This window comes from Symphalangus syndactylus, chromosome 3, assembly GCF_028878055.3.
Source record: "Symphalangus syndactylus isolate Jambi chromosome 3, NHGRI_mSymSyn1-v2.1_pri, whole genome shotgun sequence".
Classification (NCBI taxonomy): Eukaryota; Metazoa; Chordata; class Mammalia; order Primates; family Hylobatidae; genus Symphalangus; species Symphalangus syndactylus.
In genome coordinates, this window is record NC_072425.2 from 120,477,358 (window position 1) to 120,500,006 (window position 22,649).

Consider the following 22,649-nt stretch of genomic DNA (forward strand, 5'->3'; position numbering starts at 1 on the left):
ACAGAGTTTGAAAATAAATGAAGCAAAAAACTGAGAACTGCAAAGAGAAATAGATAAATCCAGAATTAAAGTTGGAGATTTCAACATACGCCTCTCGATAACTGAAAGGATAAATAGATAGCAGATCAGTAAAGATATAAAAGACTTGAGTAACACGATTAGCTAAATTAATATTTATAGAACATTAACAAAAGCAGAATGCGCATTCTTTTCAAGTGCACACAGGATGTTTACAGTGGTAGATCACATTCTGTGCCATAAAGCTAGTTTAAATAAATCTAACAGAATTCAAACCACACAAAGTTTGCTTTCTCACTACAATGGAATTAAGTTAGAAACCCATAACAAAGATTTAATGAAAATCCTAAAATATTTGGAAATGAAAAACATACTTGTAAATAACCCATGGGTCAAAGAAGATATCAAAAATAAAGTTGGAAATTAATTTAACTGAATAAAAATTAAAACACAATACATTAAAATGTGGACATGGCACATTGAGAAGAATGATCGCTTAAATTATTTGCATTAAACACTTTTGCCAAGGAACACAGTGCATTAAAACAAAGTAAAATGGCATCAGTTTATAAATGCATTGTCTTTTACATTACAGAATTGCAATTACATGTGAATGAAGATATTCATTAATAGGCTACAGGCTAGACAGACCCACTGGAATATTTTGATATTTTTCCCATATTTTTCTATGTATTTAAATAATGTTTTTATATAATTAGGTTCATACCGTGTATACATTTTTGCATTCTGATAAATACATTAGGTCCTAAACAGTTTCCAATGATATTAAATATTTTTCCAATACCAGTTACTGGCTGTGTAATTTTGTAGTGATATGCCATAATTTAATCAGCTAATTTCCTAAACATTTTCCAATGATATTAAATATTTTTCCAATACCCGTTTTTATTGGCGTGTAATTTTATAGTGATATGTAGAGATAGGTTTTTAGCCCAACAGAATAGCAGGAGAAGTGTAGTGATATGCCATAATTTAATCAGCTAATTTCTAATTATGCTTCTAATTTATTATAATTTTGAATGAGCAAGCCATGTATAATAATGTCTTGACTATTCCCTTAATTTGTATTCTAAGAAATGAATTACTGAGTAAAGGGGCTTTTTTTTTTTTTGAGATGGAGTCTTGCTCTATCACCAGGCTGGAGTGCAGTGGCACAATCTTGGCTCACTGCAACCTCTGCCTCCCAGGTTCAAGCGATTCTCCTGCCTCAGTCTCCCAAGTAGCTGGGACTACAGGCGCGTGCCACCACGCCTGGCTAATTTTTGTATTTTTAGTAGAGATGGGGTTTCACCATATTGGCCAGGATGGTCTCGATCTCTTGACCTCATGGTCCCCAAACCTCAGCTTCCCAAAGTGCTGGGATTACAGGCATGAGCCAGGGTGCCTGGCCAAGGCTTGTATATTTTTAAAGCTTTGACACATTTTATCATATTGTTTTATCACAGTGTACCAGTATATACTCCTAACAAAATTTTGTCCGTGTTGCAACCCTTAGCAACATTTAATCATTATCATTTCTCCTGCTATTCTGTTGGGCTAAAAACCTATCTCAGTTTTACATAACTATTGAAGATGATATCTTGTTTCTATAATTATGTAAACAATTTGCCATTTTGTTAGTTATTAACTCATTTTCATATTTGTGGTAAATGTGTTTTTCCAATTTAGTTTTAATGGTATATATATATAGATAGATATAAAATCTTGTATAATATGACCTATATTTCTTTTGTCTTTTTAATGAAAGTCCACCATTCTGTAATAAGATGTATAATCTCACCCCTTTTTTTCCCTCATGTGAATTTTTTTCCTCCATTAATTTATGGAATAAAATTTTACTCTGAATGGTAAATAGCACAGTTTTAGGTTAGAATGTGAATCGAAGATTGAATTTTTTTCCAAACAGTACTTTTTCCCCAGCATAATTGAGTGAATAATGTTTTTATTCCTCAGTGACCTTATAATAGGTTAAATTCTAACAGTTTTACTTGATTATGATCAGAGACTCAGTTTCTTCCTGGTGTGTGGATACACATTTCATAAATGTGTGCAAAAACTTTAAAGGAATGTTTCCTTCATAGGGTATCACTGATACATTTGAATCACTTAATTTTTTTTTCTTTGATCTCATGCTTTTGGCCCTTTGGGATTTTCATAAAGTTGTTTTCATGCACATTTAATTTTGTCACAATAATTATATAGATTTAATTCTATATTTAACTGATTTCATTGCTTATAGCCAATAGGATCAGCCTCTGACTTCTATATCCCTAAAAATATTAGTGTTAATTAATATGTAAAAGATATGGAAAACTTTTTTTTTGGGAAGAGATACAAACATGTATGTTTTCTGAACTCTCACCTATGTAAAAATGATTCCTGCTTGTATTACAATTTACTGATAAAATAATATTCTAGGATAGCCTTTTATCTTCAAAATTCTGTATATTTTGGTCCATAAAGGAGTGGAACTCTTATGACATACTATTTATTTCTTACATAGTTTTCCACTTACTATCATTTTTCAGTTATTTTTGTATGTCTCATCTCCTCTAACTAAATAAGCTGTTTGCATTCAGTGAATGCTTCTGAGTAAATGAATGTAATTTGAATTCGTAAATCCTACTACATAATCAACATTTTTAAAATAAAATATTGCAGTATCGTATCACCTTTGAAAATCATTTATGTTCTAATAATGGAGGTAAACTAGATAATCTTTATCATTCATTCCAGTTTAGAAGTTTTACTGCCTGTGATTCTAAGTGTTTGTGCGTGTATAATATTTGAGAAATTGCCTAGCCCATTTAGCTGTTCAATTCTATTAGCTGTTTATTCACTTATTTCCATGTTATATCCGTTATATGCTATTTGAAGAATTATGGGTATATAGTCTCATAGTCATAGAAGGGACTAGAGGTTTTATGTTTAATCTCAAACCTAATCCTTTAAAAGGGGCATAGCCCATAACAGAGTGAAGTAAAGAACATTTATGAAAAATATTTGCCAGTTGGCCGGGCACGGTGGCTCAAGCCTGTAATCCCAGCACTTTGGGAGGCCGAGGCGGGTGGATCATGAGGTCAGGAGATCGAGACCATCCTGGCTAACACGGTGAAACCCCGTCTCTACTAAAAAAAATACAAAAAAACTAGCCGGGCGTGTTGGCGGGCGCCTGTGGTCCCAGCTACTCGGGAGGCTGAGGCAGGAGAATGGCGTGAACCCAGGAGGTGGAGGTTGCGGTGAGCCGAGATCGCGCCACCGCACTCCAGCCTGGGGGACAGAGAAAGACTCCGTCTCAAAAAAAAAAAAAAAAAAAAAAAAAGAAAAATATTTGCCAGTTAGTACGCCTACGACTTTGTTCAAAGCCCAATTTACGTGTGCATATTTCTGGTTATTAAAGATAATGCTACTTACCTATTTTCGTGCTTATCGTTTCTGCACTGTGAAGTTTGCTGTTCAAAGATATGCATGCTAAAATAATCTTTGTTATTTAAACTTTATCTCATTAAATAACACATTTGCATTAGTCTACCTTTAAGCTTAATAGATTAACAAGTTATTTTTTCCTTGGATTAATAACATTTTTACTAAAAGACCTTTCCCTTCTTGACTAATTATATTATTCAAACAAGTGAAAATCTGATTATCAGCCATGTTAGTTTGAACATATATATATACATATATATATATATACATTCATTAATATATATATACATTCATTACTGGCAATGACTCTTCAGGATATTTGAATTCAAAATTAATTTTACAGCACTAATGAAATAGTAGTATAGTTGGAAATACTTATTAAATGACTGTTTTAAAATAACTTCTAAAATAACAGGAATAAATATTAACTATAATAAAGATACAGTTAAGTACAATTTGTTGATTATGTTTAGCTAGCAAAAGAAATTAGCAGATAATTTAATAAAAATTATTTGATAGGGAATAAATATGCTATGTATAATATTATTTAATTGAAAATAGATACTTTATGAAGTGCTATCACTGTAAAGGTTATAGCCAAGAGAAATAATTATGCTTCGCTAAGAAGATCTTTTAAAAGTCTTTTCTGTTTATACAAAACATATTATTCATTGGTAGAGGAACATAGGAACATTTCTGAGTACTATTCAAATGCATTAAGATGTTAATGCAAACACAGCTTTAGAGGTTTTAATTTCTTCTATTCTAGACCTGGCTAAGAGATGTAAATGCTTGGGTAAATAATAGGGTGTTACAGTACATGAAACTCATCCTTTCTATGACAGTAATAAATTAAATGAACACATATTTTTCTAGGCTGTTTATAAATCATGCAAAATGAATTACTGAGTAAGTGAGGATTCTGTACGTTTTTAATCGCTGACATTACTATAGTACCATCTCTGTGCACCAGCTGAACTAATAGCTTACTGATTATTTCTGAATCAGTCTATCTCTTAAAGGATATTATCACCTGCAGGAAATATTACAGAGAAACAAATCACTTAGAACTACCTGAGTTTACTTCCTGGTTCCAGCAACTTATTTGACCTTGGGCAAGACCCTTAACCTCACTGGGCCTCCACTTCCTCATTTGTAAAGTAGGGATACTAATAATAACTTGCAGGGTCATTGTAAGTGTAAACTTGGTTAATACATGGAAAGCATGTAGTAAGTGTTACACAGACTTTCTCTTGTTTTTGTTATCTGTTCCAAATGGCAATTTTTAAAAAATGCTTATGAAATATACTTTATATTGATATGTATTTCTCCAAATGGAGTATGAGTTGATTATTTAAAAACACCTTTTAACACAAAATTATTTCTTCTTGGACATTGCCCTCCACTGTTGTAAGATGGCAAATTCACCATCAAATCTGGAACTGGAACCCTTATTCGGTTTACATTGCCAAGAGAACTTTTTAGTTAGGCCTGGATGTTCAGTATTTCGTCAGCACACTAGAAGTGCTGGCCCAAAATGGGATGCTGTACATTAGGTTAATTTTCACCTTTTGGACTTTTTATTTTGAGCAGATTTTTACCAACAAACAGTTGTGCAAGGAATCTTATTTAAGATGGATGGATATTATGCCAAATTGCAATGCCAGACTTTACAATGTAAAATGGAAATGTTATATATATATATTTTCTAGATACCGTTTCAGAGCATTTGGAAACTGAATTACTTTGTTATTGAAAATGACTTAAGTCTTTAACTGACTTATCTTTTAAGTGTGTGTGTATTTATATTGTTCATATTTCCCCGCCTCTAGAACTGGGTAGATAAAGCTGAAAAACAAGCTCTTCTCTCTGAAACGCTTGACCTATCAGAACTTTTCCATCCAGACACATTTCTTAATGCTCTTCGCCAGGAAACTGCAAGGTAATTAAAATGAAATACTTTACCTATTTGTCCCTGAGGGTAATTAATTTTGCTTTATTGACTTCTTATTACACTGCCCTTGATTGTCAAGAAATAAATTTATTATTGAAACACAGTTATGTTATTTTCTTATACTTCACTTTAAATCATACAGTTAACCTTTAGCTTAAAAAAAATTGCTTTTAATGATATGTTTTATTCAAATTTAAAAAGCTAAAATGTAACTTTTATAATTTTGTCTTTTATCTAAACCTGTGCTGTCCACTGTGGTAGCCAGAAGTCACACGGACCTATGTAAATGAATTAAAGTAAAAATCAGATTTAAAATTCAGTTTTTCAGTAACTCTAACCATATTTAAAGTGCTCAGTATCCACATGGCTTGTGGCTACCATTTTGGACTGCATGAAAATATTTTTATCTTTGCAGAAAATTCTGCTGGACAGTGCTGACTAGGCTCCTTGGTGGAGAACAGGACCTGATGATTAAGATCAAGCTCCTTTTCTTACCACACTCAGATTCTGTCATATCATATATAATTTTTAACAAGTTGGAATGTAATAAAAGGGAATTACTAAAAATATCCTCAACAAAATTTAGTTGTTTAGTAACTCTCAGGGGTATTTCAATTTGCATTGCTTCAGGATATTATAAACATCAAATTTCCGTTCAGCTAATAAACATTTATTGAACACCCATCGTGTGCCTGCATTTGAGGGTAATGGTCAAAACAGGATTTAAAAATGAAAAAAAGAAAGGCCAGGAACTTATAGCATCAAAGAGGAGACTGACAGTTAACTTTGAAAATTTAGTGTGAACTCTAACATATTATGCATAGTTTAATGGTATTATTATTTACACATGGTAAATATTTTAATTTTAAGTAAATAGGACTATATCTTCAGTTACTCTTCATATTTTAATTCCTAAGGATTATTGATTTGTGACTTTGATGCTTTACCTTTACAGGGCAGTGGGTCGTTCTGTGGATAGCCTTAAATTTGTAGCCTCATGGAAAGGTCGACTGCAAGAAGCAAAGCTACAAATTAAGGTACTAGACTAATTTTAGATCTTGGATTCTCAGCCTTACCACCAACTGATATAAGAGATTCTGAAATTTTGATCTCAAAGTGACATATCTTTATAGTGTAAGATCAGTAGAGTTAGATTTTGAAAAATCAAAATACGATTTGGCATGAAACAACTTGTAATAGAAAATACAGACTCTTCTTATGCAAACATAAGAATCTTAGGGATACAATATTTGAAAGTGTAACTTTTAGCACAAATTTATACAAACCATGCAGTTCTTTTACCTTACCTGTTCTAAAATTGAACCTAATATTTACAGTACAATAAACTACATACAGGTTGAGCATCCAAACATCCCTAATCCAAAAATCCAAAACACCCCCAAATCTGAACCTTTTTGATTGCCAATATGATACCACATATTGTCGTATTTTGGTCCACATGGATGGCCAAGATAGTGACACCTTTGCTTTCTGATGGTTCAGTGTGTGCAAACGTTGTTTCATGCACGAAATTCTTTAAAATATTATATAAAATTACCTTCGGAGTATATGTATAAAATGTATATGGAACGTAAGTGAATTTGGTGTTTAAACTTGGGTCCCATCCCCAAGATAGTTCATTTGTGTATGTGCAAATAGTCATGCACTGCATAACGATGTTTGTCAATGACAGGTTGCACATACTACAGTGATTCCATAAAATTATAATGAAGCTGAAAAATTCATATTGCCCGGTGACGTCTTTTGTTCATTGTAACATTTTGGTGCACACATTACTCCTGTGTTTGCAGTGATGCTAGTGTAAACAAATCTGTGCTGCCAGTTATATAAAAGTAAAGCACATATAATTATGTATAGCACATAATACTTGATAACTGTTCATGCTTTATGTATTTACTATATAATACCTTTTATCATTATTTTAGAGTGTACTCCTTCTAATTATATTCTTCAAAAAGTTAACTGTAAGCCTCAGGCAGGTCCTTCAGGAGGTATTCCAGAAGAAGACATTGTAACCATAGGAGATGACAGCTTCATGCCTATTACTACCCCTAAAGACCTTCCAATGGTGTAAGATGTGAAGGTGGAAGACTGACAATAATGATCCTGACCCTGTGGTAGGCCTAGGCTAATGTGTGCATTTGTGTCTTCATTTTTAACAAAAAAGTTTAAATAGTAAAAATTAAAATAAATTTTAAAAAGAAAAAACTTAAAAAATGATATAAAAATATTTTTATACTTTTTGACTCTTGTAAATAACACTTAGCTTAAAACAAACACATTGTACAGATGTGTAAAAAATCAAAATATCAAGTAAAAAGTGTTTATGTTTAAAATGCCTGGGCTCAAGTGATCCTTCTGCCTTGGCCTCCCAGAGTGCTAGGATTATAGGCATGAGCTATTGCACTTGGCCTGACTATAGTTCTTTAATGCAGTTAACTTTATGCAACTAGCTTTTCAGAAATTCCATTCATGTAGTTCTAGTTTCCTGCTCAAAACACTTTTTACTTTATACTTTTAATTTTTTACACATCTTGTGTTTATGTTTTAAGCTAAGTGTTATTTATAAAAGTCAAAAAGTTAAAAAAATTAAAAGTATAAAGTTACAGTAAGCTAAGGTTAATTATTGAAGAAAATTATTTTTAACAAATTAGTGAAGCCTAAGTGTACAGTGTTTATAAACTCTACAGTAATATATAGTAGTGTCTTAGGCCTTCACATCATTCACCACTTATTCACTGACTCACCCAGAGCAACTTGCAATCTTTCAAACTCCATTCATGGTAAGTGCCCTCAACGGGTATAGGATTTTTTTTATCTTTTATACTCTCTTTACTGTATATTTTCTATGCATAGGTATGCTTAGGTATATAAACACCATGTGTTCCAGTTGCCTACAGTATTCAGCACAATTACATGCTGTACAGATTTGTTTCCTAGGAGTAATAGGCTATACCATCTAGCCTAGGTATGTAGTAGGCTATGCCATCTAGGTTTGTGTAAGTACACTCTCATGTTCACACAGTGATGAAGTCACCTAATGATGCATTTCTCAGAATATATTCCCATCATTAAGTGATGCATGACTGTATTCCAAAATTCAAAAAAAATGCAAAATCAAAAACACTTTGTTCCCGAGCATTTCAGATAAGGGATACTCCATCTGTATAGAGTATAGTATATAAAAAATTAGTATATAAAAAATCTTGTCCTCAGGGAGTTGAGAATTTGTGAGTACATTAGTTAACAGTTTAAAAAAAAAGCCACTTATGATGTTCTATTTCTTTTGTAGTACAAATTTTTCTTAGCTCTTTTTCCTTTTAAAATCCATTATTTTTACAATAACAGGTAATCATTCAAACATTAACAAAAATAATTTAAGTCTTTGATGGAAACTTTTTCCCCAGCAACCCCAACTTTCTTTCGTATCACTAGCCCCTCTTACACTGTCATTCCTTGCTATTCCTCTTTCCCATTTCTTTACATAGAATTGCCCTCTTAACATTTTTTTCCACTTAAAAACTTTAAGCTGGTCTCAAGCAATCCACCTTCCTCGGCCTCCCAAAGCGACGAGATTACAGGTGTGAGCCATTGCATATGGCCTGGCTATAGTTCTTTAATGCAGTTAACTTTATGCAACTAACTTTTTAGAAATTCCATTCATATAGTTCGTTTCCTGCTCAAAAAGTTTGTTTTCATATTACTACTATTTTCTAACATACTATATCATTTATTTATATTTGTTGTCTTATTCCAGTAGAATGTAAGTCCCGTGAGAGTAGTAACAATAGCCGTTACATAATAAGCATTCGATCAAACCCTTTCTGAATGATTGAGGGCCTGTAATAGGAGAGGCACTGTAGTAGGTGTTCCTAGCATCGGCTACAGTGGTATAGTGTGCCAGAAATTTGATCATTACCAACAAGCTAGATCTTTCCCTTTTGGCTCTATAGACTGCCATAAAATTCTCACTTAAAGCTGAAGGAGTTAGAAAAGTTTTCTTTCATTTCTTTCATTTAATTTTGTCTTTTTGTTTTGTTGAGATGGGGTTTTGCTATGTGGCCCAGGGTGAATTTGAACTCCTAGGCTCAAGCAATCCTCCTGCCTCAGCTTCTTGAGTAGCTGGGATTACAGGCACACACTACGACACCCAGCTTCTTGACATTTTATTTTAACCTTAGCCCCTAGCTCATGAGAAGTACCTTGGCTATTACTGGTGGATCATACACTGCTGTCCAATTGTCAGGAGAGGGAGGGAACACAAAACATGTATATTTAGTCTCTGGCAGCTGTGAACCATGCATGTAATTATAGCATCATTATTTAATTTAGGAGTATAATAAGCAAGGGAAACCAGTTTTATTGTGTTCATATTTCCCAGAGTATGTTGCCCGTTCTTTCAAAGTCATGCAGAACCAGAAAATCCCAAGCTTATATAATTGTTTTGTACATTGGGGCAGTGGGCAGGCGGGGGGTGGGCTGTGCTGACAGTAAAATAAGATTATAATATTAGTATCTGAAAAAGAGCTATGTGACATTTTTAAGCAATGGGGCAGTCTGAGCCTTGGCTGTCACAGTTATGAGATTTCAATAATAACTTCATTGACATGTTTATTATGAGGATCTCTGAATAATCTGTATATATACAATGAATATATATTTTTATATATACAATGAATATATATTTTATATGTATTCAGATTACATATATGATTAAGATTTATATAGGTAGGAAATATTTGTTTCTTAGTTAGAAAAACAAGTATGTTTTCATATAAAGTTCTCTATATCCAGTAAGCAAAATTCTTTTATTTTTCATTTGGGATTCATTAAAAGATATTTTATTGTTAAAAATTAAAATATTCACTTGTAAATATTTAGTAACGTAAATAAGCATGGTATAATGACTAGAAAATAATTGTCATTTTTGTTAGTAATGTATTTCCACATATACTTACAATTTTAATTTTTTTTTTTTTTTTTTTTTTTTTGAGACGGAGTCTCGCTCTGTCACCCAGGCTGGAGTGCAGTGGCGCGATCTCGGCTCACTGCAAGCTCCGCCTCCCGGGTTCACGCCATTCTCCTGCCTCAGCCTCCCGAGTAGCTGGGACTACAGGCGCCCACCACCACGCCCGGCTAATTTTTTTTTGTATTTTTAGTAGAGACGGGGTTTCACTGTGGTCTCGATCTCCTGACCTCGTGATCCGCCCGCCTCGGCCTCCCAAAGTGCTGGGATTACAAGCGTGAGCCACCGCGCCCGGCTACAATTTTAATTTTAAAAGCCATCTCTACATACGAGATTTAAGATAATTCGACAGAACTTTTCCTCTCTCTGGTCCATTCATGTGAGCTATAAAAGCACATTTTCTAACTTTCTCACCTGCAGTTTCCAGTAATGTTGTCAGGGAAGAAGTCTTTGTAAGGCCTTCACTGTTAGCACTTGGCAAAATTAGTAAGTTCATTTGTCCATTTAGGCTCCTTTTAATTATGTTTTTCAACAGAGGGGATTGTTTCAATAGGAGAACTTTGGATTTGAATTATACTTGAATTTTACTATCACTATAATTTTATTAGTTTTTTTTAAATCTCTATCACCATAGACTGAATTAAACAGTGAGGCTGTAGTTCTCCAAACCAATCAATATCTTAAACCCTCTAGAACTACTTGAGAGAACATGCTTATGTATTGATTTTCAGTTCCTGAACATGGCCCTCTAAAATTCCTGCCATAATAGTACTTGAAAACTTGATATTGCAAAATACATAAATCAAGCTCCTGTTCAGCCTCCATGTTACATCTTCCTCCAAGGCTGAGAGAAGATTGCCCTAGCAACACTTCAAGTGCTCAGTAGCCATATGTGGTATAGTATATACAGTAACTACATATGGCTGCTGAGCACATACGGGTACTATATTGTAGCTCTGCATGGAACAGTCAATTCCCTAGGAAAACGTAAACATTCTGTGGTCTTCAAGGTTTTTTTTTTTTCAATAATGTTTAATACTTTCTATTAAACATTTTAAACAAATACAGAAGAGTAGTAAAATGAGTCTGCATATTCCAAGGTTTTAAGATTTAGAAACATTCCCCCTTTTTCTCTTTTTTCTTGCTAAAACACATCATTTATTTTACCCCTCTATGGTTCTGAATGTGTTTCTTTAAAAATATGTTTTTTCTTAAATATAATGTATTATCACATATATCAAAATTAAAATTCCTTGGAATCATTTAATATTCAGTCCAAAACAATACTGACCAGTCTCCAAAAGAACTCTTTCCAATGGTTTGTTTGAATCAGGGTCAAAATAATGAAATGAAATGCTAACATTGCATTTGGTGATGTGCCTTAAGTCTTTTTATATCTAAATCAGGTTCCACCTTTCATTTATTACCACTGTTTATTACAGGGTGGGGTCAAATATAAAAAAAGGAAATCACAAACCTTAGCTGGCTTGAAATACAAGATAAGTATTATGTTGTGTCAGAAACAGGACAGAAAATAAAATTAGAAGTAGGGCCGGAAATACAGATAGATTGAGCTATAAGTCCAGAATTAGGAAGCAATGGAGCATGGCTTTTTTAGAGTAAAAGGAATTAGCAGTGCTAAATGTTGCATAGGACTATAACCAGGCTTGTTGCTTGTCGAATCCAGTTCTGAGGTTAGGCTCTCCATCTCCCCAACAAAAGGAGACTGAATAAAGCTGTTGCAGGCCTGGAGCAGTGGCTCATGCCTGTAATCCCAGCATTTTGGGAGGCCGAGGCAAGCGGATCGCTTGAGCCCAGGTGTTTAAGACCAGCCTGAGCAACCTGTTTCTACTACAAATACAAAAAATTAGCCAGGCCTAGTGGTGCATGCCTGTCATCCCAGCTACTCAAGAGGCTGAGGTGGGAGAATCACCTGAGCCCAGGAGATCAAGGCTGCGGTGAGCCATGATCATGCCACTGTATTCCAGCCTGGGCAATGGGAGTGAGATCCTGCCTCAAATAACCAAACAAACAAACAAAATAAAGCTGTTGCACAATCACTGATTGAGTTTATGGCATTATAGAAATCTGTAGGCTTAAGAAAGCTGAAAGACAAAGAAATAGCCTGACTCCTTAGATGCTAAATCTCACTACCTATCCACGAGATCTGCAGTATCCCAACATCGCCAGAACAGAACCCCCAAACTGGCATTATAAATATTGTATGTATGTAGATATGGAAGGGACAGTACAGAGGTCTGTGGAGGGAAAATACTGCTCAAGATGAACCTAGAATCCAAACTCCAAAGTAAATGGGAAAAAAAATCTAATCCAAAAAAGAAAACTAACAAAATCACCAGATGAAACAGCTAGTCAATTAGTTTGTTGTTAATTTTATAGAAAAATCTGACAAAAAAGTTAACTATTTTAGTTTCCTTGAACAGATACATGAAGGAGTAACTTCCAGTACAAAATAACAAGAACTTCTGGAGGAGAAACAGGGAAAGATAATACAGTTATAGTTCAAAGTAATGTCAGAAATGAAAAATGTAGTCTTTAAATGAAAAAATTGATAGACAAACTATACATTAGATATGATTGAAGAAGACATGATAAATTGGTTATGTTATGAGACAAAGAGAGTAGTTTCAGATACTCCATCCTATTTCTAAAAGGATTTCTAGAAGTATAAAACAGAATGACAGAGAAGTGAAATTTGAAAAACTAATTCAGGAATTTTCCAGAATTGGAGAATGATGAGTTCTGGGATGAAAAGCATCTGCAAAGTACCAAAAATAATAAACAAAAGTAAAGTCAGGTTCACACCTAATCATACTATAGCAAAGCTAGTCAATATCCAGATTAAAGAGTAAAATCTTCAAAGTTACCAGATAAAACATCAGATTTTCTACCAAAATAATCACCATGTTGACAGCGGACTTCTCATTCACAACACTAGATGTCAGAAGACTGTAAAATAATATATTCAAATTGATGAGGAAAAATAATTGTTAAACTCAAACTTTATTGCCATCTAAAATATTCAATAATGAAAGCAATAAAAAGACTTTAGGAACCCAAGACCACAAGAATTCACCACTCACATACAGCTCAATAAAAGCAATATTGAAACATGTACTTCTGCAAAAAATAAAGCCAGAGAGAAAGTAATGAACACCTAAAACAATAGTGGTTTGTGTCTAAAGAAATCCTGAGTAGATATTTTCCTGTATGTTGTTTCTAAAAGTCTGACAAAAAAGTTAACTATTTTAGTTTCCTTGAACAGATACATGAAGGAGTAACTTCAAATTAACAAAATAATTTGTGTGTAATATAACTTAAATTTAAGTAACTTAAATATTGACTGTAAAATATGTTATGCTTAAGCTGAAAATCTAAACAGCAATAATTCAATTAGATATAATGTGTTAAAATTCATACTATGTTCAGTACTGAATACTTTAAGAATTTATTAGAAAGTTTTACACTTAATTATGCATTTAAAAGTAGATGGTAAAACACTAAAATAGATATACAATCCATAGCAGAAAAGGAGAAAAAGCAAGCAAAAAAGGTAAAGAGAAAAAATATAAAATAGGAATAATACCAAATATATGACTATTGTAAACATATTAATCCTACCAATTAAGAAAGAGAGATTATCAGACTGGGGAAAAAATAAAATCCAGTTAAATGTTACTTAAAGATGTACATTTAAGTCATGATCACACAGATAATTTGAGAAGTGGAAAAATACACGAAAGAAGAACTTAATGGTGAAAATGTCCTCTTTACATATCACAAGAGTAAATACTTTAAAAATGTCAGACTTTCCAAAATCAAATTTTAAAATTTAATGCAATTTCAACCAATATCCCAAAATGTGTTTTGTTTTTTTTTAATCTGTGGCACGAGTTTGAGTTAGCATTTGCTCAAACTAGCTCAAAACTTAGTGGCTTAGAATACCAATTTATTATTTTCTCACAATTCTGTGGGTTGCCTAGTAGATCCTTTGCTGATTTACTCAGACCCACACTGCATCTGCATTCGGCTACATCAGTTAGAAGGGAAGGTCCATGCTGGTCTCATTCATATATATGGCAACTGGTGCTAGCTTAGTCCTTCACATGCCCTCTGGTACTGTAGGTACCTCATACTGAGGTACCTCAGTCCTCCACATGCCCTCTCATACTCTAGTAGACTAGGAGAGCTTCCTTATATGGTGGTTTCAGTGCAGCATTTCTAGAAGGCAGAGCCTTTTAAAGCCTAGTTTCAGAAGTTGCTTAAAGTCCTTCTACCACATTCTATTGGTCAAAGCAACTTAAAAGGCCAGCCCAAGTTCAAAGGGTAGAAAAGAAACTCCACGTCCTGATGGAAGCAGCAGCCAAGCTTACTTGGCAAAGGGGTGCAGATTAGGAGGAGAGGAATGTTTGACCATATCTTGCACTGTGTCACATTATTATTATCATTATTAAGCAATGGCAGTTGAGACAGTATGGTGCTGGTTTAGGGTAAGACAGACTAATGTAACACAAAAGAAAGTCCAGAAACAAACTTATGCCAGTATGGAAACTTGACACATGTCAAAAGTGGGGTTGGTTACAAATTAGGGGCGTGGAAGGACTATTTGATAAATAATTCTGAAACAATTGCTCATTCATTTAGAAAATAATAAAATTTGATCCATACTTTATATTACAAATAAAAATTGACTCTGAAGGTTTAAAAAGTTACAGAAATAAAACTGTTTGAAAGAGAAGACTTTTAGAAACAACATACAGGAAAATATCTACTCAGGATTTCTTTAGACACAAAAGAAGTAAAAGTCTTAAAGGAAAAAGCTGATAAATTTGCTACCCTGAAATTAAAGATACCATAGAAAGTGAAAACACCCAAACCTACCCACTGAAAAGGCAATGCAATGGGGAAAGAGACAGTAAATTCTGTCTTTTCTATATTCATTTCACATATGTGGCCATCTTCCTCATAGATAAAACAAAAAGCTCAAGCTTGACTGAGAAACAGAACATAAATATCAGCATGCTATAGGCTTTATGGACCTGGAAAAAAATCTGCTCAAACAAATCTTACCTGTTATCAGTGCTGGATCTATTCCTAGCAAGTGTGGAAACAGCAACAGGCAAGCCAAGATTTGAAGAAAGAGTGACATTTTCCAAAATCCCACTGTTACCAAATAATGAATTGGTAAGAAAGCTTGGAAATGATTCTTCTGCTATACCTCGAAAATCTTCCATCTCACTGCAATAACAAAAGTATTTCTATAGGTCACATATTACTATAAAATGTTTTTAAATGATTAAACGCATTGTCTCAGAAAACTAATAAATCTTAGGGAAAAAAAAAAGTGAAAACACAGGCCACAGACTAGGAAAAGATATTAGTATCTTGTATAACTGACAAAGGATTAGTACTCAAAACAGATAAAGGATGTTTATAGATGAATCTTTTAAAGAAAATGTCCATACTAAGGAAAAGGTGGAGGTGGGCAAAAGATTTTCACAGGCAACTTACATGAAGAGGAAACCTGCATGGCTAATACACATAAGGAAAAGTACTTGTTCTTACTAGTAACTAGGAAATGAAATTAAGACCAAAATTTGATTCCATTTCATGCTTATCAGATCGGCAGAATTTTTAAGTCCCAACAGACCAAGTATTGGCAAGATTGTAGCATAATGTAAATTCTTACATGTGACAAGAGTATAGAGTAATAGAGTTACTTTGGGGAATAATTTGCCAATATTAGGTAAAATTGAGATTGACCACACTCTTCAACCTAGTAATTTAATCTGTCTAGAGAAATTCATGCAAATGTGTATAAGGAAGTACACAGCATGGTTATTGTGGTGTTTTTTTAATAATGGTAAACAGTTGAAAATATTCACCAGCAGAAAAATGGATAAATTGTTGTATATTAACAAAATGAAATGTGCAGCTGTTGGAAATGAAAGAACAAAATGGATGCACCTTAAAACCAATAATGAAGGAAAAGAGTAGGTTGCATGTTACCCTTTACACAGAGATTGGAAACATGAAAAACAATACTATTTATTGTTTATAGATACAGACAAAACTAAATTCAGGCCAGAATATTTTTGAAACTCTTCAAGTGACCTGTATATCACATTAGTGGTATAATAGAGTATTTAAGTATTAAATAATTATATTATCATCCCAGCTCTTTTACTAACAATAAAGTTACGTATCATTTCCTTGCAACAGCAACCTTAACTGTAAAATTCAAGTAATGAAATCATTCAAAACTATTCGTTAAGGGATTCTCTCCTAGCACCTAAACCATTCCCTGACTGTATGTTGCTGAAAATTATCTTAACTCTTCCAATTTAGTGTTCCCTTCATTCTAAATTCTATGGTTGTTTCATTTAATATGTTAAAATTTGAAGGCACTTTTTTTTTTTTTTTTTTGAGGCGGAGGCTCGCTCTGTCGCCCAGGCTGGAGTGCAGTGGCGCTGTCTCGGCTCACTGCAAGCTCCGCCTCCTGGATTCACGCCATTCTCCTGCCTCAGCCTCCAGAGTAGCTGGGACTATCGGTGCCCGCCACCACGCCCAGCTAATTTTTTGTATTTTTAGTACAGACGGGGTTTCACCATGTTAGCCAGGATGGTCTTGATTTCCTGACCTTGTGATCCGCCTGCCTCAGCCTTCCAAAGTGCTGGGATTACAGGCGTGAGCCACCGCGCCCGGCCGGCACTATATATTTTAAGTTTGTTTATATTTTGTACCAAGTTCAAATTATGATAATATAAATGTGGCTCTTAAGGCAAAGTGCCAGAAGAGCTATAAATGCCAAATACTGACTCTACATTTGTTACCTTTAGATAGTCAGGCTAGATTAACTGCAGAAACTAAAAGAATGAAGAGTTTCAAAGAAGAAATATGAAGCTAATAATACCAGAAGAACTGTGTTTTCATTTTCAGAATTTCTTATATTTACCCCAAGGTTACCTTAAAGACATGAATTCTTTCTTCTCTTTAATTCTTCTTTCATATTCATATTGCATGTCAGTTTTTTTCATTACACTTTCTGAACTTTATTCTGTTCCTTAAAATGTGTCAGAATTCCAGGTTGGGAATACAATGTTTGTTCTCTAATTATGCTTTTCTCCCTTCCCTCATGGAGAAAGAATAACTTTTTGGCTTTTGCCACTGTAATTCTATTACACTAATGTCAAGACACCTGCAGTTGTATAACAGATGAGATTTATAAGTAATTTTAAAAATATATTTGCTAAAAATGAGAAATCAGTCTCAAAGAAGTTGACAGTGAACACTGGTCCAGGCCTTACTGATTTTATTCTCAAAGTACCATAATCTTTGTTTTCATATATTTGGAATCGGTGAACACAATGGAAAGCATTGCTCTTAGGATAGAGTAACCTCTGACATTTGAGACTTTAATGCATATTTTCATGACTTATTTGTTTCCGTGGCAGATCAGTGGCTTGTTACTAGAAGGATGTAGTTTTGATGGAAGTCAACTTTCTGAAAATCAGCTTGATTCTCCTAGCGTGTCATCAGTGCTCCCTTGTTTTATGGGCTGGATTCCACAGGTAATATATTTTTAACAAGCACAAGTTTTAATTGTATCAGTTCACTCTTAGATTTTATCTTTTCAAGAAGACATTCTTGGCCTGTGTATTTTTGTTTGCTTTCTAATCTCACCTGCATTTGAACACATTTGCAGCCAAAGTATTTTATCCTTTATCATGTTTAAGATGTACAAGACATTTGAAAACCTTGATTTTGTTATAGAAAGAATAACATAGTATTAATTTCTAGAGAGTTTATAGCCTGGTAATAAAAAAGCCTTTAATGATAATAAGAACTACCACGTGTTTCATTCCTCTTATTTTCAGCAATGTGTGCTAGGTACTTTATATGCTTTACCTAAAATCCTCCTCAGAGCAGCCATGCAAGGCAGATATTATTATTCCCACTTTCAAATGAGGAAATGTGCTCATGCAGGTTAAATGACTTCTCGTAGTTAGCTACACAGAAAGTGATAGAATTCAGGTGTTAATAGATGTATGGGTTTGTATCACACAATGTCATTATGCAGCTGATAGGTGGATGAAGAAAACAATCTTAAAGACTTACTTAGTTAACTTTTTTCCTTTCAAAACCGTTATTGAAAAAACTTTCAACAGTAGAACTTGGGGTATACATGTCCTTAAAATAGGACATAGTTGTAAAGAAGCACATAACTTTTTCTTAATAAAGTTTAAGAACGCATATATGACTACATGTAAATAAACTTTAAAGTTCTGATTCTGTATCTAAGCAACAAAACTATTTCATGTATTGCTTACTACAAGAAAAATGAGCTTTCTCATTGGGAAATAATGCATTGAATTTTCCACTTATTGTCATTTTCCTTATAAAATAAAAATCAAATGCACCAGAGTATTTATTTAAGGAAAATCTTAAAAAGCGATAGCAGTTAGCAACATTGCCAAGACAGCTGTAAGAGTATCCTCTGACCTAAAAGAGCATACGTTTCTGTCTAAATTCCCTATTTTTCTCCCATATCAGCTTCATTTTCTCCAAAATTAGAGTGACTATGAGATAAAGGAGAGAGAAGAGATTGAAAGAATCAATGTTTACTTCAATCTTGCTGTTAACTCCTATGAAAATTTTCTACAAAAATTTGGTAAATTATTAATGACACATTTTTATCCTAGGTGTGTAAATCAAATTGAAACTTATATACAAAAGTTAAGGTTGGAATTTATCAAGGGTTGTGAATATAACATACGAAATTGTTTAGGATGGCAGAGATAAATTCCAATGAATTTAAATTATATAAACTACTAATTCTCTGGGAAATAAAATCCATATAATGATCATGAGGAGGAGAAAAAAAAAGTGGGGCAAGTATAAACAGGTTCACTTGAGGGAAAATCCAAACAATAAAAATAGAGCTTGAAGAGCAACTAAGAATAAATATAGGAGAAAATGACCTGGAGCAATACCCACGTACTGAATGCAAATCAGGAATGCAGTGCTGTCATGGACAAAGCCAGTCTGTTACTGGGTCGTATGAAAAGTGATGTGACTTTACAAGACTAGGAATTGATAGCTTGGCAGTATTTTACTTTGTGTATTCTTTCTATCCAGTTTTATTTGTCATACTTCTAAAAAGTCAGGATTGGAATAAAAAGCTAATTTAATCGGAAAAATAGCTCATATAAAGAGAGGTAAAATGAATTGAGCATTTATCCTATAGAAGAGATGACTAAAAGGTAATATGAACTTTTTACTCTTTTTCTGTAAGATTTTCTCTTGGGCTTTTGCACTTGTACATGACATGTAATGGAAGAATTTGTTAGTGCTTCCCCACCTCCTTTTTCCCCTTCTTTCTTTACAGTGAGCCTCCTCCTTTTCCTATGATCATACTACTTTCAGAATGTCTGTCCCATATCAGCTAAGAAGGAAAGAACATGAGATCTACTGCTAAGTGTTTCAGAACACAAAATTCTCTAGTTCAGCAGACCTAAATTGTAGTCCAAGTTCCCAAGCTTATGAATTAGGTGATTTAGGCAAGGTACCTAACTTCACTGAGCCAGTTTCCTCATTTGAAAATGGACATAATAATGTTTCTGTAGGATCATGTTGAGGATTAAATATGTTTGTGTGTGTAAAGTACCTAGCACAGTGCTTCATACATGGTAAGTCAAATTTATCCTATTGTCAATAATTTAAACTTTTATAATGCTATAATGTTTTATCTTATTTCATATGGTACTTTTTAGTTTACCAGTACTTTCACTCATTATTAAGTTATTGTTGAGTTTTTATATACCAGATGTTATGCTGAACCCTGGGGTTACAAAGATAAACAGATTTCTCCTGCAGAGTCTTCCACCAACTGGGGGAGCAAATAAGCAAAGAGACTACTACAGTTCAGAATCATTAGTGAAATTAGAGAGGTTTATATAAAGTGCTTTGACAGATGAGGGAGGCTTCAACTCTACCATGTGTGAACAATGAGGGAAAGTCAGATGACCTCGCTGAGAGAGGTGGCAGCTTCTCTTGAACTGTTACTTGAACTTTAGTAATAACAGTTTAAGGACAAATTCAAAAAAGATAGGGTAGCAAGGCATTCCAGACAGAAGTAGCAGCATATGTAAATATATGCAGACAGAAAAGAGCTTAGGATATCTGGGAACTGCAAGTATTGTACATCCGGAGCGTATAGTTCATATGGAAGAATGGTGGGGTATGCGGCCAGAAAGGAAGGCCAAGACCAAGTATGATAAGCTGAGTAGCCATGCCAGAGTTTAGACCACCTTATGGTCAGTAGGAAGCCATCAAGAATTTAGAACAGGGCCAGGCATGGTGGCTCACACCTGTAATCCCAACACTTTGGGAGGCCAAGGCAGGAGAATCACTTGAGCCCAGGAGTTAGAGCCTGGCTTGGGCAACATAGCAAGACCCCATCTTTATTAACTAAAAAAATTTAAAAAAAAATTTTTAAAGAATTGAGAACAGGCGTATGGTAAGATCAGATTTGTAGTTTTAGAAAATCAATCTAGCAGTGAGTGGGTGGATAATAGATTGGCACACTGTGAGATACAATTATACCTGCATCTCATTAACAATCGTATGGGTTTGGTACAGCAAATTTTCTATTTTTCTGATGAAAAGACTGAGAATCAGGTAAGTTAAATGACTTATGAGTTCCACAATGGTAGCATTAGTGTCCAGACAATCATAGTGAACATTTATTTGCACTGATTACATACCAAGCACTATGCAAGCTGTTTCAAATACAAGATATTAAGCTTTTAAAAAATTTTTGAAATAGGAATTGTAATCTCCATTTTAAAGTAGAAAATGGAGGTTTAAAAGATTATGTATTATTATATTATTATATTCAGAACTTTGGTAACTAAACTTTTTTTTAGACCAGAAGGAGGTTATTTCACAAATTATTTTCACAATATTATCTGACACCCAGTATCCCTGAGGAGCTTCATTTCAACAGAAACTTGCCCACTAACCCAGTCATTTGCACAACATTGCTTTGAGTTAGGCTGCACTTCCATTTTTCAAAGAACATTTTAGGTTGCAAAAGATTGAAGAACTTCAACATTGTTTCAGTATGTGGTGATACTTAAAAAAGGGTATCATCAACAAATTCTAAGACTTCTATTGGGGCATAAAGAGGAAGCTCTATCATTGCCTCTATTTGAAATGCAGCGTACTTTGTGAATTAACAAGATTGGAATGATGAATTCAAGGAAAAATGAAAATAAATAAAATGCTGGTGAAATATTTTTCTAGTATTTCTGTTTACCATTATCTGTGTACTAAGATAATATAACTGACATTCACACCATTATCTATGTGCTAAGATAATATAACTGACATTCACACTATTTATTCATTCATGAAACAGATTTTTTTTTTTTTTTTTTTTTTTTTTTTTTTTTGAGACAGAGTCTCACTCTGTCTCCTGCTGGAGTGCAGTGGCTCCATGATACAGATTCTTAGAGTTACTCCAGTTCCAGCTCAGTGCACTGTCTTTGGTAAAATTAATATTGGTTCAAATTAAGATATAGCTAGAGGATTTTACCCAGAGAGTATTAGCTTTTTCCAGTGCATTTCTTTACATGTTTATATCATTTCATAATAATTCTCTATGAAAAATGATTCAGTAAACAAACTTAATAAACACAATATTCCCTTCCTTGGAAAGTCTTATGTTAACAGCTCTGAGAAGTCCCAAAGATCACTTACCACACAACCTTCTCATGCACCTACACCCTATGCTCCATCAGGATCGAATATTCCACATAGTATGATTTGGTCAACACTGCTTTATGATGAAGACCAGTCTCAGCGATGCCCTTCTGGCATTCCACAGGGAGTCAGTTTGCCTTTGTTCTATCTTCCTATAAATAATGCTCCTTAGAGTTTATCAGCCCCACAGTAACAAAGTAGTCCTGAGCCAGCCTGAACCCATGAGGCTGGATCTTCTGATAGGCACAATTGACAATTCAGCTTCAGAAAAAAATTTATTCTCAGAGAAAATAGAACTATAAAGTATTTACACAAACTACTCAGGAAAACAATCATTACTTTATATTTTGCATAGATGTTAACATATCACATATATCAGAAGATATGTCTTGAAAGTTCTGCCTTCTATACACTCTGGTTTGAAAATAACAAATATTTGACTAACATATTTTGTAT

At 33.8% G+C, this 22,649-nt stretch overlaps 1 protein-coding gene across 3 annotated transcripts in view; it reads left to right on the forward strand.

The window, feature by feature from the left end:
- Window positions 1–22,649, forward strand: part of DYNC2H1 (dynein cytoplasmic 2 heavy chain 1) — a 380,304-nt gene that overhangs the window by 352,142 nt on the left and 5,513 nt on the right. For all 3 annotated transcript variants that reach the window (XM_055272928.2, XM_055272929.2, XM_055272930.2), the window contains 3 exons: window positions 5,298–5,407; window positions 6,375–6,456; window positions 17,882–17,998. In XM_055272928.2, the coding sequence (XP_055128903.1) occupies window positions 5,298–5,407; window positions 6,375–6,456; window positions 17,882–17,998 (309 nt within the window). The remainder of the gene's footprint in view (window positions 1–5,297; window positions 5,408–6,374; window positions 6,457–17,881; window positions 17,999–22,649) is intronic.